The following is an 18976-nucleotide window of genomic DNA, read 5'->3' as shown; positions in this document are numbered from 1 at the left end:
GCCCGGCCCCGCAGCGCTCCGTCACACCGCGCTCCTAGGCCCGCCCGCGCCCGGCCCCTTCCCGCCCTGCCTGGCCAGGGCGCAGGCGCCGCCACCGCCCCGCCGGCCGCGGCGCCTGCGCAGAGAGACGCGGCCTTGCCCCGCGCTGCTGCCGCGTTAGCTGCAGGGCCGCGTCGCTGGAGGCAGCGGGCCCGAGTGGGCCCGTGACACGGGTGAGTGAGGGCCGGTGTCCGCCCCGCGCTCCCGGGCGGTCGTGCCCCGCCTGCGGCAGCACCTTCGGCCCCGCTCCAACCGCCCTGTTCCCCCGAACGGCCGCTCCCCGCGCCGGGCGCTGGCCGGTCCTGCGGGCAGGCAAGAGGGACCCCCGCGAAATGGCGCGTCCTCGCCCGCCGGGCACCTTGGCCGCCTCGCCGAGCGCGCTGTAGGCAGAGAAGCGAGGCTGGGGCGTGTGCCGGAGGGGGAGCACCTGCGGGCGGGCTGTGCCGGCGCGGGGTTCCCGGGGCGGTGCCGGGGCGGGAGTTTGGGGGGTTAGCGCTCAGCAGGTGCCGGCCGGAGAGGGATCCCTGACAGCGGTGGCAGGGTGGCCGACCGGGAAATGTCAGGGGTGCAACTGCGAGGAGAAGCGTGGGTTGGGGTTTGGGGTTTTGGGGGGTTTTTTGTTTGTTTGTTTGGGGGTTTTTGTTTGGTTTTTAATTTCATATATTTTTATATCCCTGGGCGCCTCCCGGGCGGGCTGAGGGGTGTGCTGGTATAGTGGCTGTGGTGAGACTCCCTGGGATGCTCGAGGGCCCTGTGGGTCTCAGTATGCCTTTTTCCCCTTTGCAGGGCAAGCATGAGTCTGTTTGGATCAACGTCAGGGTTTGGTACTGGGGCTACCAGCATGTTTGGCAGTACGACTGCAGATAACCACAATCCAATGAAGGTATGTGCTTTACTCCCCGTGGGAACTGCTCTTCTGCTGTTGCATTTTAATGTGTCACAGCAGTACCGACTAATCACCCTATAGAAGTAATAGGATCTTAGTGCACAGTTTTCAAACGTGGCTAATTTTGTTTTGTCTTCTGCTCTTTATAGGATATTGAAGTAACATCTCCACCTGATGACAGCATATCTTGTTTAGCATTTAGTCCGCCAACATTGCCTGGTAATTTCCTCATTGCAGGATCATGGGCAAATGATGTAAGTACTCACAGTCAGACCTGCAGATGAGTAAAGTGGGAGCACTGGTGCCTAAGCTGCAAAATGTGATCCTGAAAACTTGTGCCAGGGCACCTGAAAATCTTCCTCTTTGTAGACCTGCAAAATTTGTGTCTGGTGCCAAGGTACTAACTTTGACATTGCTGAGCTACTTGAACTGGGAAATTCAGTTGTGATCTTCAGATAAGCCTGTGTGTTTTAAACTTCAGCTCGGTATATGTAGTAAATGTTTTCCCTGTTAGATTTTTATTACTTTGATTTTTCTTTTTTCCACTCATTTGGTTTTAGCTTAATTTTTTTATACAGTTAGGTTGACATAGTTATGCTTTGTCCAGTGAAAGCACCATGAACACAGTGGTAAATCATCCAGTTTGACAGTGTAGTCTCAAAAAGATTTAAGTTCCTACAACCTTATTGAAGTTTGGTTGGATTGAAGGCTGAGATCCCAACTGGCACAAACAGGGAGGGGAAGACAAATGTGAGTGCATTTAACTGTTCTGTTTGGTGTGTTGGTGGTAGCCTGCAGCAGGCGGCTTCTTCCCAGCTGAGGGTTAAGGGTTCTCCAGGAGAGCACTGGGAGGTGTTATGTGATCGTAAGGTACTTTGGAGGTGGGGTTGAGTTGTGGCTGTACAGATAAAAGGAACATAATCGGAGAGAAAACGGTTTTCCTAGTTCTGAAAAAAGCTTGGTGTTTGTAATCGTACTTCTCGCTGGATAAACTAAGGCTGGGATCCTCAAGAAGAGAAGTCTTTTAAGTTCTCAGCATTAAATGTGTTTGTGTGTGTACACTTCTCCTGTTACAGGTTCGCTGCTGGGAAGTTCAGGATAATGGACAGACAATTCCGAAGGCTCAGCAGATGCACACAGGGCCTGTACTAGATGGCTGCTGGAGTGATGTATGTTCCTATTTAAAAATAAATAAACAATTTTTACCAAAACCGTAAACAAATTGGCATGTGGTTTCCAGACAGACATGAGTGCCCATGATTATTCTGTAGGCTTACATTACTGTAAATATGTGCTAAGCACATCCTAATAGAACAGACTAACATGGGCATAAGAAGGGTAAAAGTGAATTTAAAAGTAAGAATGTATTTAAAGCTAGATAATAGCTAGCAGAGTCTTTTTCTTTTATGACATACAATTGTAAATAAATTTCCATTTTTATGTTTCTTCTTTGTCTTGCAATCCCTGTTAAATTGTTATGCTATTACTAGAAGAGACTAAGACTTGACAGTTTTCTAATAGATACTGCATGATAGAGCTATCTAATCTCTTGGCCTTATTCTTGGTTTTTAGGATGGGAGTAAAGTATTTACTGCTTCCTGTGATAAAACTGCCAAAATGTGGGATCTCAACAGTAATCAAGCTATTCAGATTGCACAAGTACGTAAGCAAGCCCCAAGCTATTAGGTGTTTTTTCCTTTTCTATTTTTATTAAAAGCTACCTTTATTAGCATATTAAACTAATGGTTAGTGCTTCTGAAGTAGATACTGCTGTATGAAGAAGAGGTTGCAGGGTGCTTTTTATATTTTTGCGATAATGAAGTGCACATGAATAGAGACCTGCAATTGAAGTGATTTGAATAATCTGTGCAGCTGTTGCCTCTATTTTACTTGTTAGAGCTCTTTCCTCTGCTGCTGAAATCTCAGTAAGTCACCCTGCTGCATTATAGGGGAAAAAATTTAAGAAATTGTTGAATTCACATTCACAAATAGCAGCTTTCTGCTGCAGCAGTAACAGGGATTATAATTTACATTCTCTATTTAGAAGTGAATGTCTGTTCACAGAATTTAGTTACGGTGACTAAAATGAGTTAAGTTACATAATATAAGAAGAGAGTTTGTCCTTCTAATGATTGCTTCTTGTATCTTATTTGAGGTGATAAAATTCAGATTCTGAGCCTTGATTTTAAAATCTTGTTGGTGTAATTAGCATAGACCTTTCTTCTGTGGCTCTTGTCAGAAGCTTTTTTTTTATATTAGTTTGTAATAAGTAACGTACTCTAAAAGTGTTGATTTTTAACGTGATGGATAATATCTTTTATCAATAAATAGAAAGTCCTGCTGTTCATAATTTGTATTTCTGCTGTGACCATCTTCCTATTAGGGGTGACTTGACTATAGTTCTTTTAGGTTTTTTTGTCAGGAACCGTTTTTTTTTTCTTATGTGGGTGATTTTACAGCGCTAAACAACACAATAAGGTCATGACCAACCTTTATCCTAACTGCTGTGACTAAAATAATGAATCACTTTTCTTGAATGGATAAAAAGTGTAAATGCATACAAAAAATGAGGAACATAAACAAGAAATGTGGTCTGTTATCTTAGTATGTGCATTTGTCCTTTTTTTTTTTTTTTTCCTTCAGCATGATGCTCCTGTGAAGACTATCCATTGGATTAAAGCGCCAAATTATAGCTGTGTGATGACAGGGAGCTGGGATAAAACTTTAAAGGTATGGTTTTTACCTGAATAAATGGACACAAAGCTGTGCATGAAAATATTTACGTGAAGTGAAAATATTTTATTAAACACTAATAAAAACCAGATAATTAAATAGCCTCACTTCACAGAGGGTTGCAGTTTTCTGACTGTAGACAAGAATGAAACAACTTGATACTGACTGCGTTGTCTTTACTAAAGTAATTGAAGTGGTGCATCCTCAACTCCAAGCATAAATTTGCTCATTTCTCTGTTTCCATCAGTTCTGGGATACCCGTTCACCAACACCTATGATGACATTGCAGCTCCCTGAAAGATGTTATTGTGCAGATGTGGTAAGCCATGATAAACCGTAAACTTGTGTCAGCTAGATGACTGGGGCTGTGAAAACTGGTGGTCTTGGAGGTGTCTGTAGGTTAGCAATAAATACCAACTGTTCATATAGAATCGTATTATTCGATCTCTCTGATTTTAGCAATAAAACATAAATTGATCTTCTTGATCAGGCTCTGGAAAATAGGTATTTGCATCATACAAATGTATGATACAAATCAGCACTAGGACTGACCTACCCTCATTTCTGGATGAGTTTGCGTTACCATTATTGCAATTCACGTTGGAAGGGTCAGCTAATAGAACACTTTGGGTATGTTTAATTTCTCAATGGCAGGGAGCAACTGATTTGTTTTGTTTGAAGATATGTCTACAAATGAACTTTGTTCTTTCTCTTCTTCCCCTTTCCCTCCCTCTCTTCTCCCCAGAAAATAGTCTAATTCCTTTAACTTCTTCAGGGATTTCTGCAAAAATAATAAATAGAATTCTCTGCCATGCTATTAACGCAAGTGTCTCCTCCAATCTATTTTACAACTTTATTCAGGTTCATCCTATGGCTGCTGTGGCCACTGCAGAAAGGGGTTTGATAGTTTATCAGTTAGAGAATCAACCTTCTGAATTTAGAAGAATAGAATCTCCTCTTAAACACCAGGTAAATGATTGTATTTATTACAAACGTATTTATACAGATTTTTTTTTACCAAAACATGGCAAGCCCAGAATTTCGACAGTGTTTCAAAACCAAAGTACTTTTATGTTGGTATGGCACGTGTCCTGGTTTGACATTGATCTACTGCTGATCTTTGTAAGGATTTAGAAATATAAATACTGTGGCCCAAGTTCTCAATAGAATTTGACCTATCTCTTGACCTTGTTTGTGTATTTTGCTTTACTTTGCGTTAATGTGTGTGATGTTTTGTGTCCCCATGGAAAAGAGACAGCATTCATAAAATCTGCCCCTCAGGTCTCTGTCTAAAATCCTCTGTATCTTTCTCAAATTTAGCATCGCTGTGTTGCCATTTTTAAAGACAAAGTGAACAAACCTACTGGATTTGCCCTTGGAAGTATTGAAGGAAGAGTAGCTATTCATTATATCAACCCCCCAAATCCGTAAGTATCATTTAATAAAACATCCTTTCTTTATTGCTCAGTTTACAAGGAGGAAAGTAAAAAGACTTTTTTTCTCCCCAGTGCAAAAGATAATTTCACTTTTAAATGTCACCGCTCCAATGGAACAAACACATCAGCACCTCAGGATATCTATGCTGTAAGTATTCAGCATATACCACTAGATCATTTATACAGGGCAATATACGCTATTCATGTAAAACTGACTAGGAATTGTTTGTTCTCCTTAACTTTAGGCAAGATAAAAGATCATCTTAGATGTATGTTTAAAGACCAGGCATAGTCATACATTAAGAGGAAAGAGTAGGTTTTGTACTTCCCTTAAAACAAGCACCAGAGCAACCATTCATTAAATCATCTTGGTGGAGATGACACTTGCTGGTTTTGCTGCTGTTGAAGCAATACTTAAAATATTTGTGTAATGGGTTTATGCATTGAATTTTTAGTTACTGCAAAAAAGATGATGTTTTCCTTGTTGCTTTGATGGGGGTTTTTGGTGGTGGTTGCTTTTTTTTCCCAGAGAACATACTCAATTTTTTTTTTTTTTTTAAAGAACTATAGCTAGTTGAAAAAAACCTTTCCTGTTTACTTACTCTGTCAGGATTCAGCGCATGCGTTGTGAGAGTCCCCATGTGTGGTGTCCTACATAGTATCTTTTTCTGATTCTGCAGGTAAATGGGATAGCATTTCACCCTGTCCATGGTACTCTTGCAACAGTAGGATCTGATGGTAGATTCAGCTTTTGGGATAAAGATGCACGAACGAAGCTAAAAACATCAGAACAACTTGACCAGCCCATATCTGCTTGTTGTTTCAACCATAATGGCAATATATTTGCATATGCTTCCAGTTATGATTGGTCAAAGGTAAGAAAGGTTTAGACTCCGTTGACAGCTAAGATTATCCTTTTCACACGAGGCTTTCACTGTTCTTTAGCTGAGTCTAATTTCAGAAGCATACAAGAGAACTTACAGTGGTCAGTTTAGACATCTGATGAAATTTAACACTGGAGTAGTACATTCTTTGGTGGTTAGCTTCAGTTGGATAAGAGTGCTAAACAATGCTGTTTTGCAGATGTGGATGAGCAAAATGTAAATGACACGATTCAGAACTCACTCTGGTTGCTGCAGGGAGTGTCACGGGGCAATATGGCACCCTCGCAGGCTCCCACAAGTCCCTTTGACACACACATCTGCTGCTTCTGCAGATGAACTTTAAAAAAAGTTGTGACTGTGGTTATAAACGCTTAAAACAGTCTTTGAATGTCACGCACTACATTTCCAGGACCATTCAGTGGCACTTACTTATGTATTTGTCTTCTGAACTTGACTCAACAATAAATCATATAGATGCAAGAGAATCACAATAAACCATAATATGTGGAGAATCGATACTTCTTAATACTTTAAGGAGGCGGTAGCAAAGTTGAAATGTAACTGATTTTAATGAATGGCAACTTCCATTAAAAGTATTATTTTCCTGTTACGACTAATGTTTTTAAATTTGAGGAAAATACGGAAAATAGTTTTATCTGTATCTGCAGTTGGGAAACAGAGAGGTTTTTGCAGTTGCCTGTAGAACTTGGGCTTCACTTCGGAAAAAGTGTGACCTTATTTCATTTAAAAGATACAAAATACAAAGTGAAACTGGATGGCCTTTAAAGTTTAATTTCTTCTCTGCCTAGAATGACATTTAAAAAAAAAATTAAAAAATTATGCTGCATCTATAAAGTAGAGCTTGGAATTATGTGGTTAATTTCTTATGAAAGGATTTTTATACCTTAAAAATGGACAAATGCCCCTTGAATTTTACTTTATGTGCACAATTCTTGTAATTACTTGTTAGAGTAAGCTGTTTCTAATCCACCAATGTTGTCCAATATCTGGTCTTAAAGACTTTAAGTCTTAATAAACCAAACTGATTAAATATTCACATTCTTACATTTTAAGGTAATGCTGATATTTCTTCTTTGAAAAGAGTAAATACAGATTTTTTTTTTTCTTTTTAGGGTCATGAATTTTATAATCCACAAAAGAAAAACTACATTTTTCTGCGAAACGCAGCAGAAGAGTTAAAGCCTAGGAATAAGAAGTAGTGAGTATGAGTCTGACTTGCGTTACTCTGCTGTTTCTCTGCCATTCCTGCCTCTACGCCACTGCTCTTCTGCCATTTGTGCCCTATTGCGCCACGGTTCAGTCAACTTTGGATCGCTAACATTTAGCAGGAACTGTAAAAATTACATTAAATGTATTCTGACTTGCTGGAGAACATTTTTTTCAAATTAAATATTCCGATGTGTATAAGAGAGAGAGTCTAGTATTCACGTGATGTAACCACTTCCACAGCAATAATGAAATTGCAGCAAAATCTAAATCTGGGGTAGATATTCCTGCTTAGAAGTGCAACCATTTGTATCTATGGATTTATTTTATTAGTACTACATTAAAATATGTTAATTATAATAGTTCTGGGGAAGTTGTATAAATACTGTATTTTTTGTAAGTACTTGAAGAATTGCAAGTAATTCTTCTCCAGGGAGGCTTGTTGTTACTTACTCTTCGGGGGTTCTTTCATTGCTTTCGGATTTTTGAAGTGGAAATATTGTCTACTGTATGCCAGGAAGAAATGCCCTGCAACTTGTTTTCCCTCATTTTTTGGATGAATTTGGTAGGTATGTAAGTGGCCAACAGCAGCGACAGAAACTCGAGACAGAAGATGGCACAGTGCAAATTCTACTTTAGATTTTTTCTTACACTCCAGCAATGGACACGACTTTTGAGCCAACGATCCTCGTGCTTATTCTAGTCCAAAGGAGAAATTGTCAGTCGTGCCAAGGGATATCTAACTCAGTAATACGAGCAAACCAGTAAAGGGTTTGTTTTGTTCATGACCAAACCAATGCGTGCAAAATACTTGTGGCCTAAACCGCTTTAAAACTGACACCTTTTAGAGTTGATAGTTGGTTGTTTTACATCTCTCAACATATTTTTGTCCCTTAACAGGGGTTTCTGGACTGAAAAAAAGTACTCATTTTTGTATTAACTAGAAAATAGTGCTGGTGAGTTTCATCTTGATCAAAAATGCTGTGAAACAGAACAAGTGGGTCTCTGACTTGAATCTACCACTGTTTACTTCTAACTAGCCAGTTGTATACATGCCAAAGTTTTCTTTTTAAAGTGAATGCTTACTATTCCTGTTTAACTATTGTTTGATAATGACTAAATAAAAAGTGGGGGGGGCGCATGTATAGAAATACCTGTCATACTGTACAAATTCTCTGTAAAACTCTATGTTGTGACTCTTATGGTTCTGGATTCATGCTACATTTCAAATAAAAATTTTTACTAAATTTTTTTTATAGTCAAAAGTTCTATTATAATAACATGGGCCAGGTGGCATGCTTCACTTCTAAAAGCAGCTTCTTGTTCTTTCACTGTAATTCAAATGCATTTTCTGAAGGTAAAATACTTTTCCTCCAGCTGCTTGAGCTGGAAATTTAATGCTTTTTCCAGTTGCTGTTCCATTATGAATGATTTCTGTGGTTTTGTATCAAAGAATTAAAAGGACTAGTGTGAAAGGCCTTTTGTTTTATGAAAATGAGTCAAGTCCCTTGCTATCTCAACAGCCAGACACTTGACAGTTTGTCTTCAGTAGAAATGAATCGCACTACCTTCAAACCCCTCCTTTAAATTCAGCTGCCTCTGTACGATGGCTATCCGTTTTTGTTGGGTGTGTATTTCTTGTTTGGCATAGTTGAGGAAAGTCCATGAAATACACCCCGTTTTTTCAAGATGCTTTTTTCTGGCTTTTATTCCTCAAGATAGTTTGTGGGTTTTTTTTTTCATTTGGGTTTGGTTTTTGTTTTGGTGTTTTTTTCCCCTCTGCTACTTCTATGTTTTACATGGGTTTAGATTTCAGATTCATGGGCTATTTGTTTTATTTAAGATAGGAAAGAGTTCCCAGCAGTTACATCAATAGCTGGCCATTTGCTCAAACATTTCTCTTGCTTTTGTTGAATTTTATTTTTAAAGGTTGTGATTGTTGTCCTGTAATCTTTGATTGTTAGCACATTTTTCCAGTCTTCCTAGTCAGATGAATGCCGCCAAGCAATTGTGGGCTCAAGGTTAAGTGTGTGTGATCATTGGTGGCAAAAAAAAAAATAAAAATTCTCATCTCTTGTGTGCAGAACTCCCACTGGCGTAAACAGGGAAGAATGGAATGTATCATCTGTTTCTTGTTTAAAAAAATCCATTTCTTTGTTTAAATACTTAACGTGAATGAGTGATGAGAAAATAGATTCCCTCTAGTTCAGCGGGTACCTTTCTGCTGGATCCAATGGAGTTGCACCCCCTTAAGTGGATACTAAGTTTGGCCAAAATAATTTTCATTCTGAAGCCAGAAGTGTAAGTCTGTCTTGGTAATACAGTTCTGCATTAGTATGTTGAGTCCTTATTCTCTGGTTGGAATCAATTTCTTTTTATCTGTCAGTGAGGTTTCAGAATTATTTAGTCATCACATTAATTGTTCAGACTAATTTTAGAAGGGTGTATTTTCTATTACGTTGCTGTGGACATCAGATATATTCAGTTGGGAGGACAGCGTCAAACTGATTTGCTTTCCGTTACCCGAGTTAAGAGAATGCATGGGCAATTTACTCCTCCCTGGAATTACTGCGAGGTTCTCGTGTAAAGTACACGCGGCTGTATCCCTTCAAGCATCAAGCATGTAGTGGGAGCTTACTCACACACAAGTAAGCGTTGGCGCACGTCTGGAGATGCATTCACTTGCTATTCCATGGCAATTACCTGTGCAAAAACCCAAATGAAGCAGAATGTAAGATTCTGATGTACACAAAGGTAACCCTAGGAGTGGTAGATCTAGAAAAGAACTCATTTTAATTAATTTTTTGAAAGCTTGCTGTCAATGTTGGCATTTTATTGCAGAAAAATAATCTTTGGCTTAAAGAGCAACTCAGTTAATCTGCCCCAAATGGAGACATTTTATAAACATTTTCAGATAAGCCATCTCAACCTTCCTCCTGCTAGTCCCACCTGTCAGCAGTCCTGCACGTTGGTTTAATAAAAGCGTATTTCGGAAAACAAAGCAGCTGACACCAGGTGTGTCTGCTAAGGCCTTTCACAGCTGAAAGCAAGACGTTTGCAGAGTGGCAAGCAGTCGGCAGAGCGCCTTCGCTTCCCGTCGCTCGGGTGAGGAGCGGTAGCTGCGTTGGCCAGGGCTGCAGGCTGGGAAAGCAGGTTCGGGTCCTTCTCTGGAGAAGCGCGGGCTGGGAGAGAGGTGGGGTGAGGAGCGTGTGGGACATTTCAACAGAACTATTGCTTGGGCCTGGTTCAATTTAATTGTCATGGCAAGGTGTTTCGGCAACCGTCCGCTATAAGGAACGGTGTTGCACCGCTCTCAAAAGGTTTACGCTATGTGGGCTTGGAAATGATGGAAGTCACTGATGTCTCATTTGCTTTTCCGCTGTTGCTGTTTGTAGAGATGAACCAGGGCAAAGCGAAACATTAAGGTTTATGCTGTTACGTTTTTACATCTCCAGACGGCTAGCTAAGTGTCGCTGGGGTAACGCCAACTTACCTTCCAGCGGTTTTTGACAGAGCTTTGCTCCGTGTAACATTTCCCCTTGCCAGCCAGCCGAGAACCATCATCCAGTGCCGCGACACCAAATAACGAATGGAACAAATTCAGAATCAAAGCAATTCCCTCCTGGAATTCCCTGCGCTAGCAGTTGCGGTGTGCCCGACGTGCGGCCCGAGGAGCTGCTGCTGCAAATCCCCGTCAGGGCAGGAGGTGGCAGCAGCGGCTCAAGCTGGGGACGGAGCCGGTGGCGCCTGCGGAGCTGCCGCTGTGTCCCGGGCGGTCATGCGCCAGACCCGGCTGTCCCGAAACCCTCAGAGAACGGGATGAGGGTGGAAATTGAGTTTTACAGGAGCGTGCACCATATCTATCCATAAATGTAAACCGAGACCTTTTTAGAATAAACTGAGATGCTCTTTTAGCTGCTCGGAGAGAGGTATCTGTGTGGAGAGATGTGTCTGTGCGCCGGCCGGAGCGTTGGGGACCGAGGCAGTGGTAAAGGTGTTGGCGGCGTGTTTGGGGACCAGGCAGTTGTGGAGTTTAGAATCAGGTGAGGCTGGAGCTGAGCGAGCGAGCAGGCGAGCTGGACCGTTAGCTACTAGCGTTGTCGTTAACTCCCCTTGCTAAGGGAAATCTCAGTAACCGAGGCTAGTTTTCATACTGCTATTGTAGGACGCTGTAGGCTTAAAACTGGTAAGCAACTCTAGGGTTTTTTCTAAACTGGGTTTCTTGAAGGAAGAAAGAAAAAAGCAAATAAAAATACTTCACTGACACCAAACAGTGATAAGCTGCTTAAAAACAAGGACACTTTTTTCCCAAAAATTTGAAACGCAATGTCTTTATTTTAATTTTCAAAGCTGGGAAATGCACCAGGCAATGAAAGGGAGACACAGTCTTGAATTATAAGACTTAACTATGGTTTTAAATTTCTTATTTACCCCTTGTAGCTATTTTGTCCCTGAGGCATACGTAGCCCCTGCTCCGCAGCCCTGTTAACGTGGTTAGCGTAACTAATGCCATTTTGTAAGGCCAGCAGCCGTTCTGTGACCGAGCGGGTCGTGTTTTCGTTCCCTTTCCCTCGTTGTCAGGCCTTGGAGGTCCCGTGCACCAAGCAGATGAACCAAACAGATTCCTCCTTCCCCTCCCCGCCAGCCCCAAGGCTGCTGGGCGCCAGGCCGAGTACTCCCTTCCTTGCCGACCTTGGAGGTCCCAGGCACGCGGCCAGCCCGGGGGTGGTGATGACCCTGTCCCAGAACAGAGAAGCGTAACAGCACACAGAGCACTGTCTATAAAATCGAGCCGTTAGAAGCTCTAAGTGGGGAATTTGGACCCAAACTGCTGCTGGACAGTGAGCCCCGGGATTTGCCGGTGTCCAGGCATGCCTCCATCCTCCTCTGCTTCCTCCGAGGATCGAGTGAGTGACTCGTGCTCTTTTATATGATTTTTGAGTCTAGATTATGATGGTTATATTCATACAGCAAAGCATGTATTAAGATCTGACCAAATCTGCAGAGAGTCCAGGTGATTAGAAATTATAAGTTAAGTTGTATTATAAATTCTGTATTATGTTAATTATAGGTTGTACTATATTGATTCTGCTTGTAGAAATCCTGTGCCATTCTCATCGTAAATTCTGTGCTATACTAACCATAATATTCTGTTAAGAAAATAAAACTGTAACTAGAGTTCAGTGCTGCCATCAATCTGCCAAGGATCCCTAAAAGAACTTGTTTGTGCCCTTCGTGTTGGGTAACTTAAAAGAAAAAAACCAGTAATATCTGCATTGACGGAACGTCGGTTTCGCACACCTCAGGCTGTGAGTTGGAGTTGGTAGAACGGTATTTCATCCTACAGCTCATGTTCAGACAGCTGAAAGGTAAGCTTAGTTTTCTGTACAGGCCGTGCGGAGCCCATCCTACTGCTCTCAGCAACAGGACAGCTGCTTTAAATGTGGAAACTGCTACTGTTCTCTCCTTGCCAGGTCAGAATGAACGAAGTAACATCAGCTGGCTGGCTGTGATGGCTTCAGCAGACAGGTGCTAGTACTTTCATTGTGCGGTGTGTTCTGAGTACGCACGGAGTAGCCCGTGTTCCCAAGCATCTGCAGCAGGTAACAGCTCGTGCGAACGCAGCCGCCGGAGCGGCACGCTGGGGCTGCAAGCGTTATGAATTAAAAGCGGCAGCGATCTGTCTGCGCTGCCCCGGGTAGGTCCTGCTCGACCCAGCAGCAGAGGGAAGCACAGCACGGGGCTGGAGGCAGGCTCGCAAGCTCTGTTTGGGTTTGATCAGACTCGTTCCTCAAACACTAAGCAAGCTTCCATTTCCTTGTACCATTTACCTGCTTCTGAAACGGGGATAGTGCTACACGAGGTAAAAGGAATTCACGCTGTTCGGGACTTGGTTGTACGAGGCAATATCGCAAAGGGGGCCGCGTGTCCCGGGAACGCTTGCGTGTTGACAGAGCAATTCCAAATGTTTGTGTTGCATCGGTTCTGCAAATACTTTTTGTTACAGTGCACGAAAGATATCATACCCGTCAACATTAGCTTTGTAAAGAGAGACCGTTTTCTTCTGTTGACTAATTATCCAGTGAATATATTCAGTTTGAAGAGACACTTCAATAATTTAGCAGGCGTGTGCCAGGTAATATAGGAGCTTTTGTCTTACTAGCGGCACAGATCTTCAATCAAGTGTAACTCGATCGCTGGCTTTATGCATTCAAGGAAGTGTTTCGTATAGCTCCTGTATCAAGTGCTGCTGAATAACAGGCCTAGATAAAAGATTAAGGTAATGCTCTTAACTGTGAACAGGGAAAGTTTACCCTTTACTGTCCAGTATATCTTTTGCAGGCAATAACTGCTTCGTACGTGTGAAGTATGTGTGTGCTGAGATCCAGTCATGAGTTTGTTGTAGGAAAAGAGAAATGCTGGAATCTGCCTGCGAAATACTCGGGTCAGGTCAGTCTCTCCTCCTGACTTTATGGTGTATTGCCAAATGCTTCGTAGTTTGATACTGAATGCTTTCTGTCATTAATATTTCTTAAATGCAAATCATTAGGAGTGCTGCATTCTTTGCTTTGCTGGACCAGATAAGGAGAACGATAATGGTTATGAAGCAAAACTCAGGTAAGGGATTTTCTCCAAAGCCACCCAAGGGATTTAATCACAGTTGTGCCGTCTCCCAGAAAGGTGTAAGATCAAATGTCCTTTTCTGAGCCAATGTCAACTGTTTCAGTCATCCTTCTCTGTTGGCCCACAACAACTAATCTACAACAAAGGGGATGCATTTTGTTTAAAACAGACCGTGACTATCACACTCTGTAAAGTGCGGGAGAAATGCAGTAGTTCAAAACATTCTGAAATGACTGAAACCAGAGTTAAAATGCAATCTTCTTTTCTTTGGAAGGGCAGCTGCCTGCCATGCTCCTGCTGTAACACAGGGGGGGATTTTGATGGACCCGAAAGGACGCATATCACTTAGGAACAGGTAATTGCTTTCTGCAGACATCTGACTCTTTTCATCGGAGGTCTCCTTTTTCTACATAATGTTCATTCACGGTCTAAAGCAGCAGGGCTGCAGACAGTAATTGGTTGTTTATGCATTAATGTTTAATTTATGGAACAGTACCTATATATTTGGAAAGAACAACTTTTACATCTGTTGAGCGTTGTCAGACTTCAACCATTAGCACGTAGCATTTCAGAAGCACATTCACTGGACTGAAAGAGCTTTTCACAAAGGCACAGAAAGGTGGGAAGCATCTATTAAAAGAGAACAGCTTAGCAAAACCTTTTTCATTGAACCCTTCTCCCATCGAGCTTTTGTTCAGCCATAGGCTGTGTGATGCAGTTCGAGTCATTCTGTAATGCTGACCTCTGTCTTTCACAATGGCTTAGGGCATCCAGTCCATCATCTGAGCACCTCTCTTTGGTGGTCCTGCCAGCAGCAGTGAGGAAATGAAAGAGAAGATGATTGAACTCTCCAAACTATTCTGAACATGGCTTGTCCCAGGGAAAAGTTCCCCAATAGTAACTTTCCTATCATGGAGTCATCTGAGAACCTACTTGCTACTATCTGACTCTTACTAGGCCTCCTTATCTTCATGGACAGTGCTGTCAAAGCTGTCCTTCTGATAAGGAAACAGAAGAGTTGTTTTTTCTTTTTGTAGGCTGATGAAAATGTCCTTTGAGGTAGGACCGGCCTTGGCACCCCCGGGCTGACAAAAGGAAAACAATACTCCAGGAAGCAGAATGGATTTCCTGATTTAGGACTAATCCATGCGCTTCATTCATGAGCTTGACTTTACTTCAAAAATACAGATCAACTGATCTATCAATCTTTTTCAGTCTTTCTGAGAATGCATGTAATGTACACCCTCTTTATTGTCTTATGCTCTTCTCTATATGCTTATCCACCAACACAAAGCATGATGTCACTGGGCCTGTGACTTAGCAGGAAACGGTCTGCCTATGTTTCAGTTGTCATGTTCAGCTGATGTCATTGTTCGCTGCAGTGCTGAGGACATCACGCTGCTGGTGATTGCCCGTTGAGCTACTGATGGCTTTTACTCATCGCCGATGCTGGGCTGCTCCAGCCGCCTGGACGTGGGCGTTGTAGTGTGCGGAACGGGATGGCATCACTGCAATGAGCTTTGACCCTTGCAGTCTGTGACCGTGCTGCCCTTCCGTGGCTGCGTGGTAACTCAGCTCTTGGTCAAAAGGCACAGTTTAGGCCTTTTGAGATTGTGTAGAAGCTGGAATCATTCTGCCCAGATTTCAGTCCAGGTAACTGGTTTTCTTTCTAAATACCTTGCCGGGCTCCATGGAGATAGCTTTTGTATCCAGTGCTGATACCTTGGTTTGATGTCTTGACAGTTCAATTGTGTTCACACCCTGTTCAGAGCCGCTGCAACGAATCTTTGCTGCCTTGTGTTTGAATAGAGTAGACACGGTAACTAGAAGGCTCTAAGAGTTTCTGACTAAACCTTTGAAGAAGGTTAATTACATACCATGCCTATCGTGTATTTTTTTTTTTGCGTATGGTATTCTGCACTTGGCCACGTTCATTGCGAGCATTAAATACCTTCTAAAAGTATCAGAAATTAGAAAGGCGATACCAGAGTAGCTGGATTATTTATCTCATTGGATGTGATGAGGAGGTCTAAAACACAGCAGGTTACTCGCATCATGAAAACAGATCGTTCTGTGACCACTAGAGCCGATGGTCTGCGTCTGATGTAACTAGCGCAGCCGGCAAAGGAAATAGAGCTTACTCAGCATCCCCAGTTCTGAAATATTTCAGAAGAGGAAATAGTCCTGTTGGAAGATTCCTACTGAAGCAAAAGCCTATTCAGAGAGGAGTCCTGGTTAGGAACATCCTCTACTCAACTGTTTTGCTGAAAGCAGCCCAAAGAGGAGGAATTTTTATTTTTTATTCTTGTTACAGCAGCAGCTCTGGGTTAAGCAATGGTTATGGTGTGTTCAGGGCATCAAAGCAGAAAAACTGAGACCAAGGGCCCAGATGCAGAATTTCCTGCTATAACCTAAACCAAATGCCACTGACTGCAGCTTCCCTCAAGATCTCCCAGCTACGCTACTGTTCACAGCCTAGCTGGTGGCCAGCATCCAGACTGAGCATTAGTAAAACTAACAAACCAAACGGTTCCCACAGTAAGTCCCTTGCTCTCCAGCTAACTTATTTAACTGTGGAGCTTCTAAGAGGGACGTTTCATCTACTGTTGTTGCGATAACCAGCAAGCGGGTATCCATGGCAAAACCCAAGGGCACTGCCTTACAGCAATGAAGTCTTGGCTAAGCAGCAGCAGAAACCGAAAAAGGTCAGAGCTCCACAGTAGCCCTGCTCCATTTTAAAAACAAAGCCCATTAGTTTTGTAAGAAATGAGGGAGGTTCTTCAGTGGCTTTCAGATCAGGCCTGGGAGGTCTCAGCACAAAGACCCCAGGGGAAGAAAGGGAAATGCTCGGACAAGTGCACAAGGAGAGCGCCACAGAGCTTCACTGGCGTTCGTTCTACCCCTCCCTGCCAAGGGAGGGACAGGGACAGAAAAGACGTTGGGGCTTTGCAGCAGGCAAGGAACAGGGCTAGCTTTTCCCTTGCAATGAATTTGCTACTCTTTCCCCATCTGTCTGTCCTGGTTTTGCGCTCCCAGATGTACAACTGCCTCTGCCATACTTTGTTTTTCTTCCTTTAGACAAGGAGCATTTCTACGGGGTTCTGTGCCTGCCTGCTCTTGCAGTGCCACCTTCTCTAAGATTTTCGGTGGATTCCAGGACACTTGGTTCGGTGAGCTGCAGCCGCTGCATTTCACATCTTGGATAATGCTGCTGGAGTCCACCAGAAGGAGCCTTTGTGTATCAGTTTTGCATAAGCCTCAAGGAACATATTAACATGTAAGTAAAAAAGCCAGTGAGTTCTCTTAACTATGTTGAATTAACAGAAAATTAATCTTCCCAATCTGTATGACAATAGGATGCTCTGGATTTGCAACACAAATCCTATACATTAAGAGTATGGGTGGTTGTACACCGCCGCTAAAGATAACTTTTCTCCAAGCCTCCTCATTGATTGACCGGTGTAGTTTTATTTCTTAATAAATACAAAGACCTAAATACAGCCCTGCAATAGCACGTATCTGCTCTGTGTTCCCTTTTGCTTGCAGCCTGCTCTGGGATTTGTGCTCAGCGTTGTCCAGCGTTCCCCAAGGCAGCGTCGTACTTTGAGATACGCCTCTCTCTGCAGGAGCTCTCTTGGACCAGAGAAACTTGAACCGTGCTCTTCTCAGGTATTCTGATCATTGTAGGAAAAGCACAGGAAGGCGGCAGTGAACTAGCCCTGCCAAGCTCCTGCAGTTTTGATCTGGTGGCTGGATTTAATCTGTTGGTGTTTTGGGGAAGATGACTGCTTATCAGAAGGATGAGGGGAAAATGTAAAAAAAAAAATTAACACATATAGTTACCCTGTTTCGCCTTCTCTGTCCCGCCGTGTTTGTGGTAACAGCTCATTAGACCCTGTGCTTATAATAGCTGTACCATGAGACAGGGGATTTCATTTCCCGTCCTGCTTTCCAGGGTGTGGCAAAACAAACGCACGCTCGCCCCCGCCACGCCAGAGGTACTGTGGGGTTTGCAGTGCTCACCAAGTACAGGTTTAGCACTGATGTCTGTCTTGCTCTGTTCTGCCTGCAAGAGAACTTCTGTTCCTGCCTCTAGGAAAGAAGAGGAACTGGGATTCCTCCGTTGAGAGATGCGGGGCTCGTCTTTGAAGGGGAAAAAACGTATGTGATGTTTTTCTTCCCCCCGACCAGCGTCAAGAACTGAGATACCTCTGGTAGCTTTTGAGAACTGTGAGCCTTGCTTTCCCTGCAGAGGAGCATGAGCCTGTTTGGATGATTTGAATCCTTGCCATCATTCGGAGCAGAATGAAGCTCTGTAAAAGGACAGCGACTGAATGCCAACTGGGCTGTCGTTAGCTCGGGCGGCCCAGGAAGCAGCTGATGTGCAGTTTGCGGTGCAGACAGCAGGGGTATGACTCAGTGGTGGAGAGGCTGTATCCCGACCCCAAAGGTGTCTCCCGGGCTTTGCTTTGGGATGGACCGGGGACAGCCAGTGGCAGCGCGTGCCCACACCGCTGCACACACCACAGGCTCCGAGGATTCCGGCGTGACCGTCCCTTTTGCAGAAGGCTGTTAATGTTGCCGTGATGTTGGGCGCTGCTGGCCCAGCTCCATCTTTCCTCCACAGTAATCAATGGAAACGTGTCCTAGTCTTGGAATCTAGTGTTTTCAGAATGAAAAGCTTAATGGATTTCCTTGGGTTTTTTTTCTCTTTCTTTAATGAAGCATAGAGTGTTTAGAACTATGGAAGCAGTGCAAGAAAAATATTAATGAATAACTATGGAGTGCAGACATTAATGCATTCCTTTCTCTTGAAATAACTGGCTTTTCTCTGTGGGCTCCATAAAAGAAAAATGTCTGCAGAGTCTGAACCTGCTGTATAGAAGCCAAAGTAGATGGTGATTTAGAACCTCACTGGCTTTTTTGCTAAAATGTTGCCTCTGCATTTATCATGTGGCAAAAAAATCTTCTCTCTTTCTCTGCCAAATGATAACCCTGTAGAGGCAAGATTAAGGCACAGGGGCAGTTTTTGAGGTTCTGGCTGATGAATATCTGGCTGATGGAAACTGTGAATGAAAATGATTTCTAGGACCCCCTCCCACACCCCAGCCTCTAACCGACACGGGAGGGGAGGAATTAAAGCACTG

General features: G+C 43.1%; 1 protein-coding gene and 1 long non-coding RNA gene across 8 annotated transcripts; both read left to right on the top strand.

Annotated features, from left to right (window-relative positions):
- The first annotated feature begins 74 nt into the window (after positions 1-74).
- On the top strand, positions 75-8452 carry RAE1 (ribonucleic acid export 1). 3 transcript variants are annotated; one of them, XM_054845668.1, is made up of 13 exons: positions 75-212; positions 826-922; positions 1075-1179; positions 2002-2094; positions 2498-2584; positions 3569-3655; positions 3906-3977; positions 4520-4627; positions 4979-5085; positions 5167-5242; positions 5775-5969; positions 7112-7197; positions 8106-8452. In XM_054845668.1, coding segments are annotated over exons 2-13 (1107 nt in total). In that variant the 5' UTR covers positions 75-212; positions 826-832; the 3' UTR covers positions 8107-8452. The 3 variants fall into 3 exon arrangements, with proteins under 3 accessions (XP_054701643.1, XP_054701642.1, XP_054701641.1); XM_054845667.1 differs by having other exon boundaries at positions 7775-8452; XM_054845666.1 differs by having other exon boundaries at positions 7112-8452.
- Positions 8453-11938: 3486 nt separating this feature from the next.
- On the top strand, positions 11939-18500 carry LOC129214430 (uncharacterized). Of its 5 annotated transcripts, XR_008579690.1 has the most exons (5): positions 11939-13655; positions 13756-13823; positions 14109-17106; positions 17376-17498; positions 17926-18500. It is a non-coding gene; the product is annotated as an uncharacterized LOC129214430 (long non-coding RNA). The 5 variants fall into 5 exon arrangements; XR_008579688.1 differs by having other exon boundaries at positions 13756-17106; positions 17926-18494; XR_008579689.1 differs by having other exon boundaries at positions 11939-13823; positions 17926-18494.
- The last annotated feature ends 476 nt before the right edge of the window (positions 18501-18976 follow it).

This window comes from Grus americana, chromosome 17 (assembly GCF_028858705.1).
Source record: "Grus americana isolate bGruAme1 chromosome 17, bGruAme1.mat, whole genome shotgun sequence".
Classification (NCBI taxonomy): Eukaryota; Metazoa; Chordata; class Aves; order Gruiformes; family Gruidae; genus Grus; species Grus americana.
Note: the sequence above shows the minus strand (reverse complement) of the source record. Positions and strands in the feature narration are given on the sequence as shown.

What these genes read in the sequence shown, in the direction of transcription:
- RAE1 (XM_054845668.1), top strand. Translation starts at nt 833, where the DNA reads ATGAGTCTGTTTGGATCAACGTCAGGGTTTGGTACTGGGGCTACCAGC. An exon ending in CAGGATCATGGGCAAATGAT is followed by an intron (nt 1,180 to 2,001) that starts GTAAGTACTCAC and finishes CTCCTGTTACAG; the next exon opens with GTTCGCTGCTGGGAAGTTCA. An exon ending in CACCTCAGGATATCTATGCT is followed by an intron (nt 5,243 to 5,774) that starts GTAAGTATTCAG and finishes CTGATTCTGCAG; the next exon opens with GTAAATGGGATAGCATTTCA.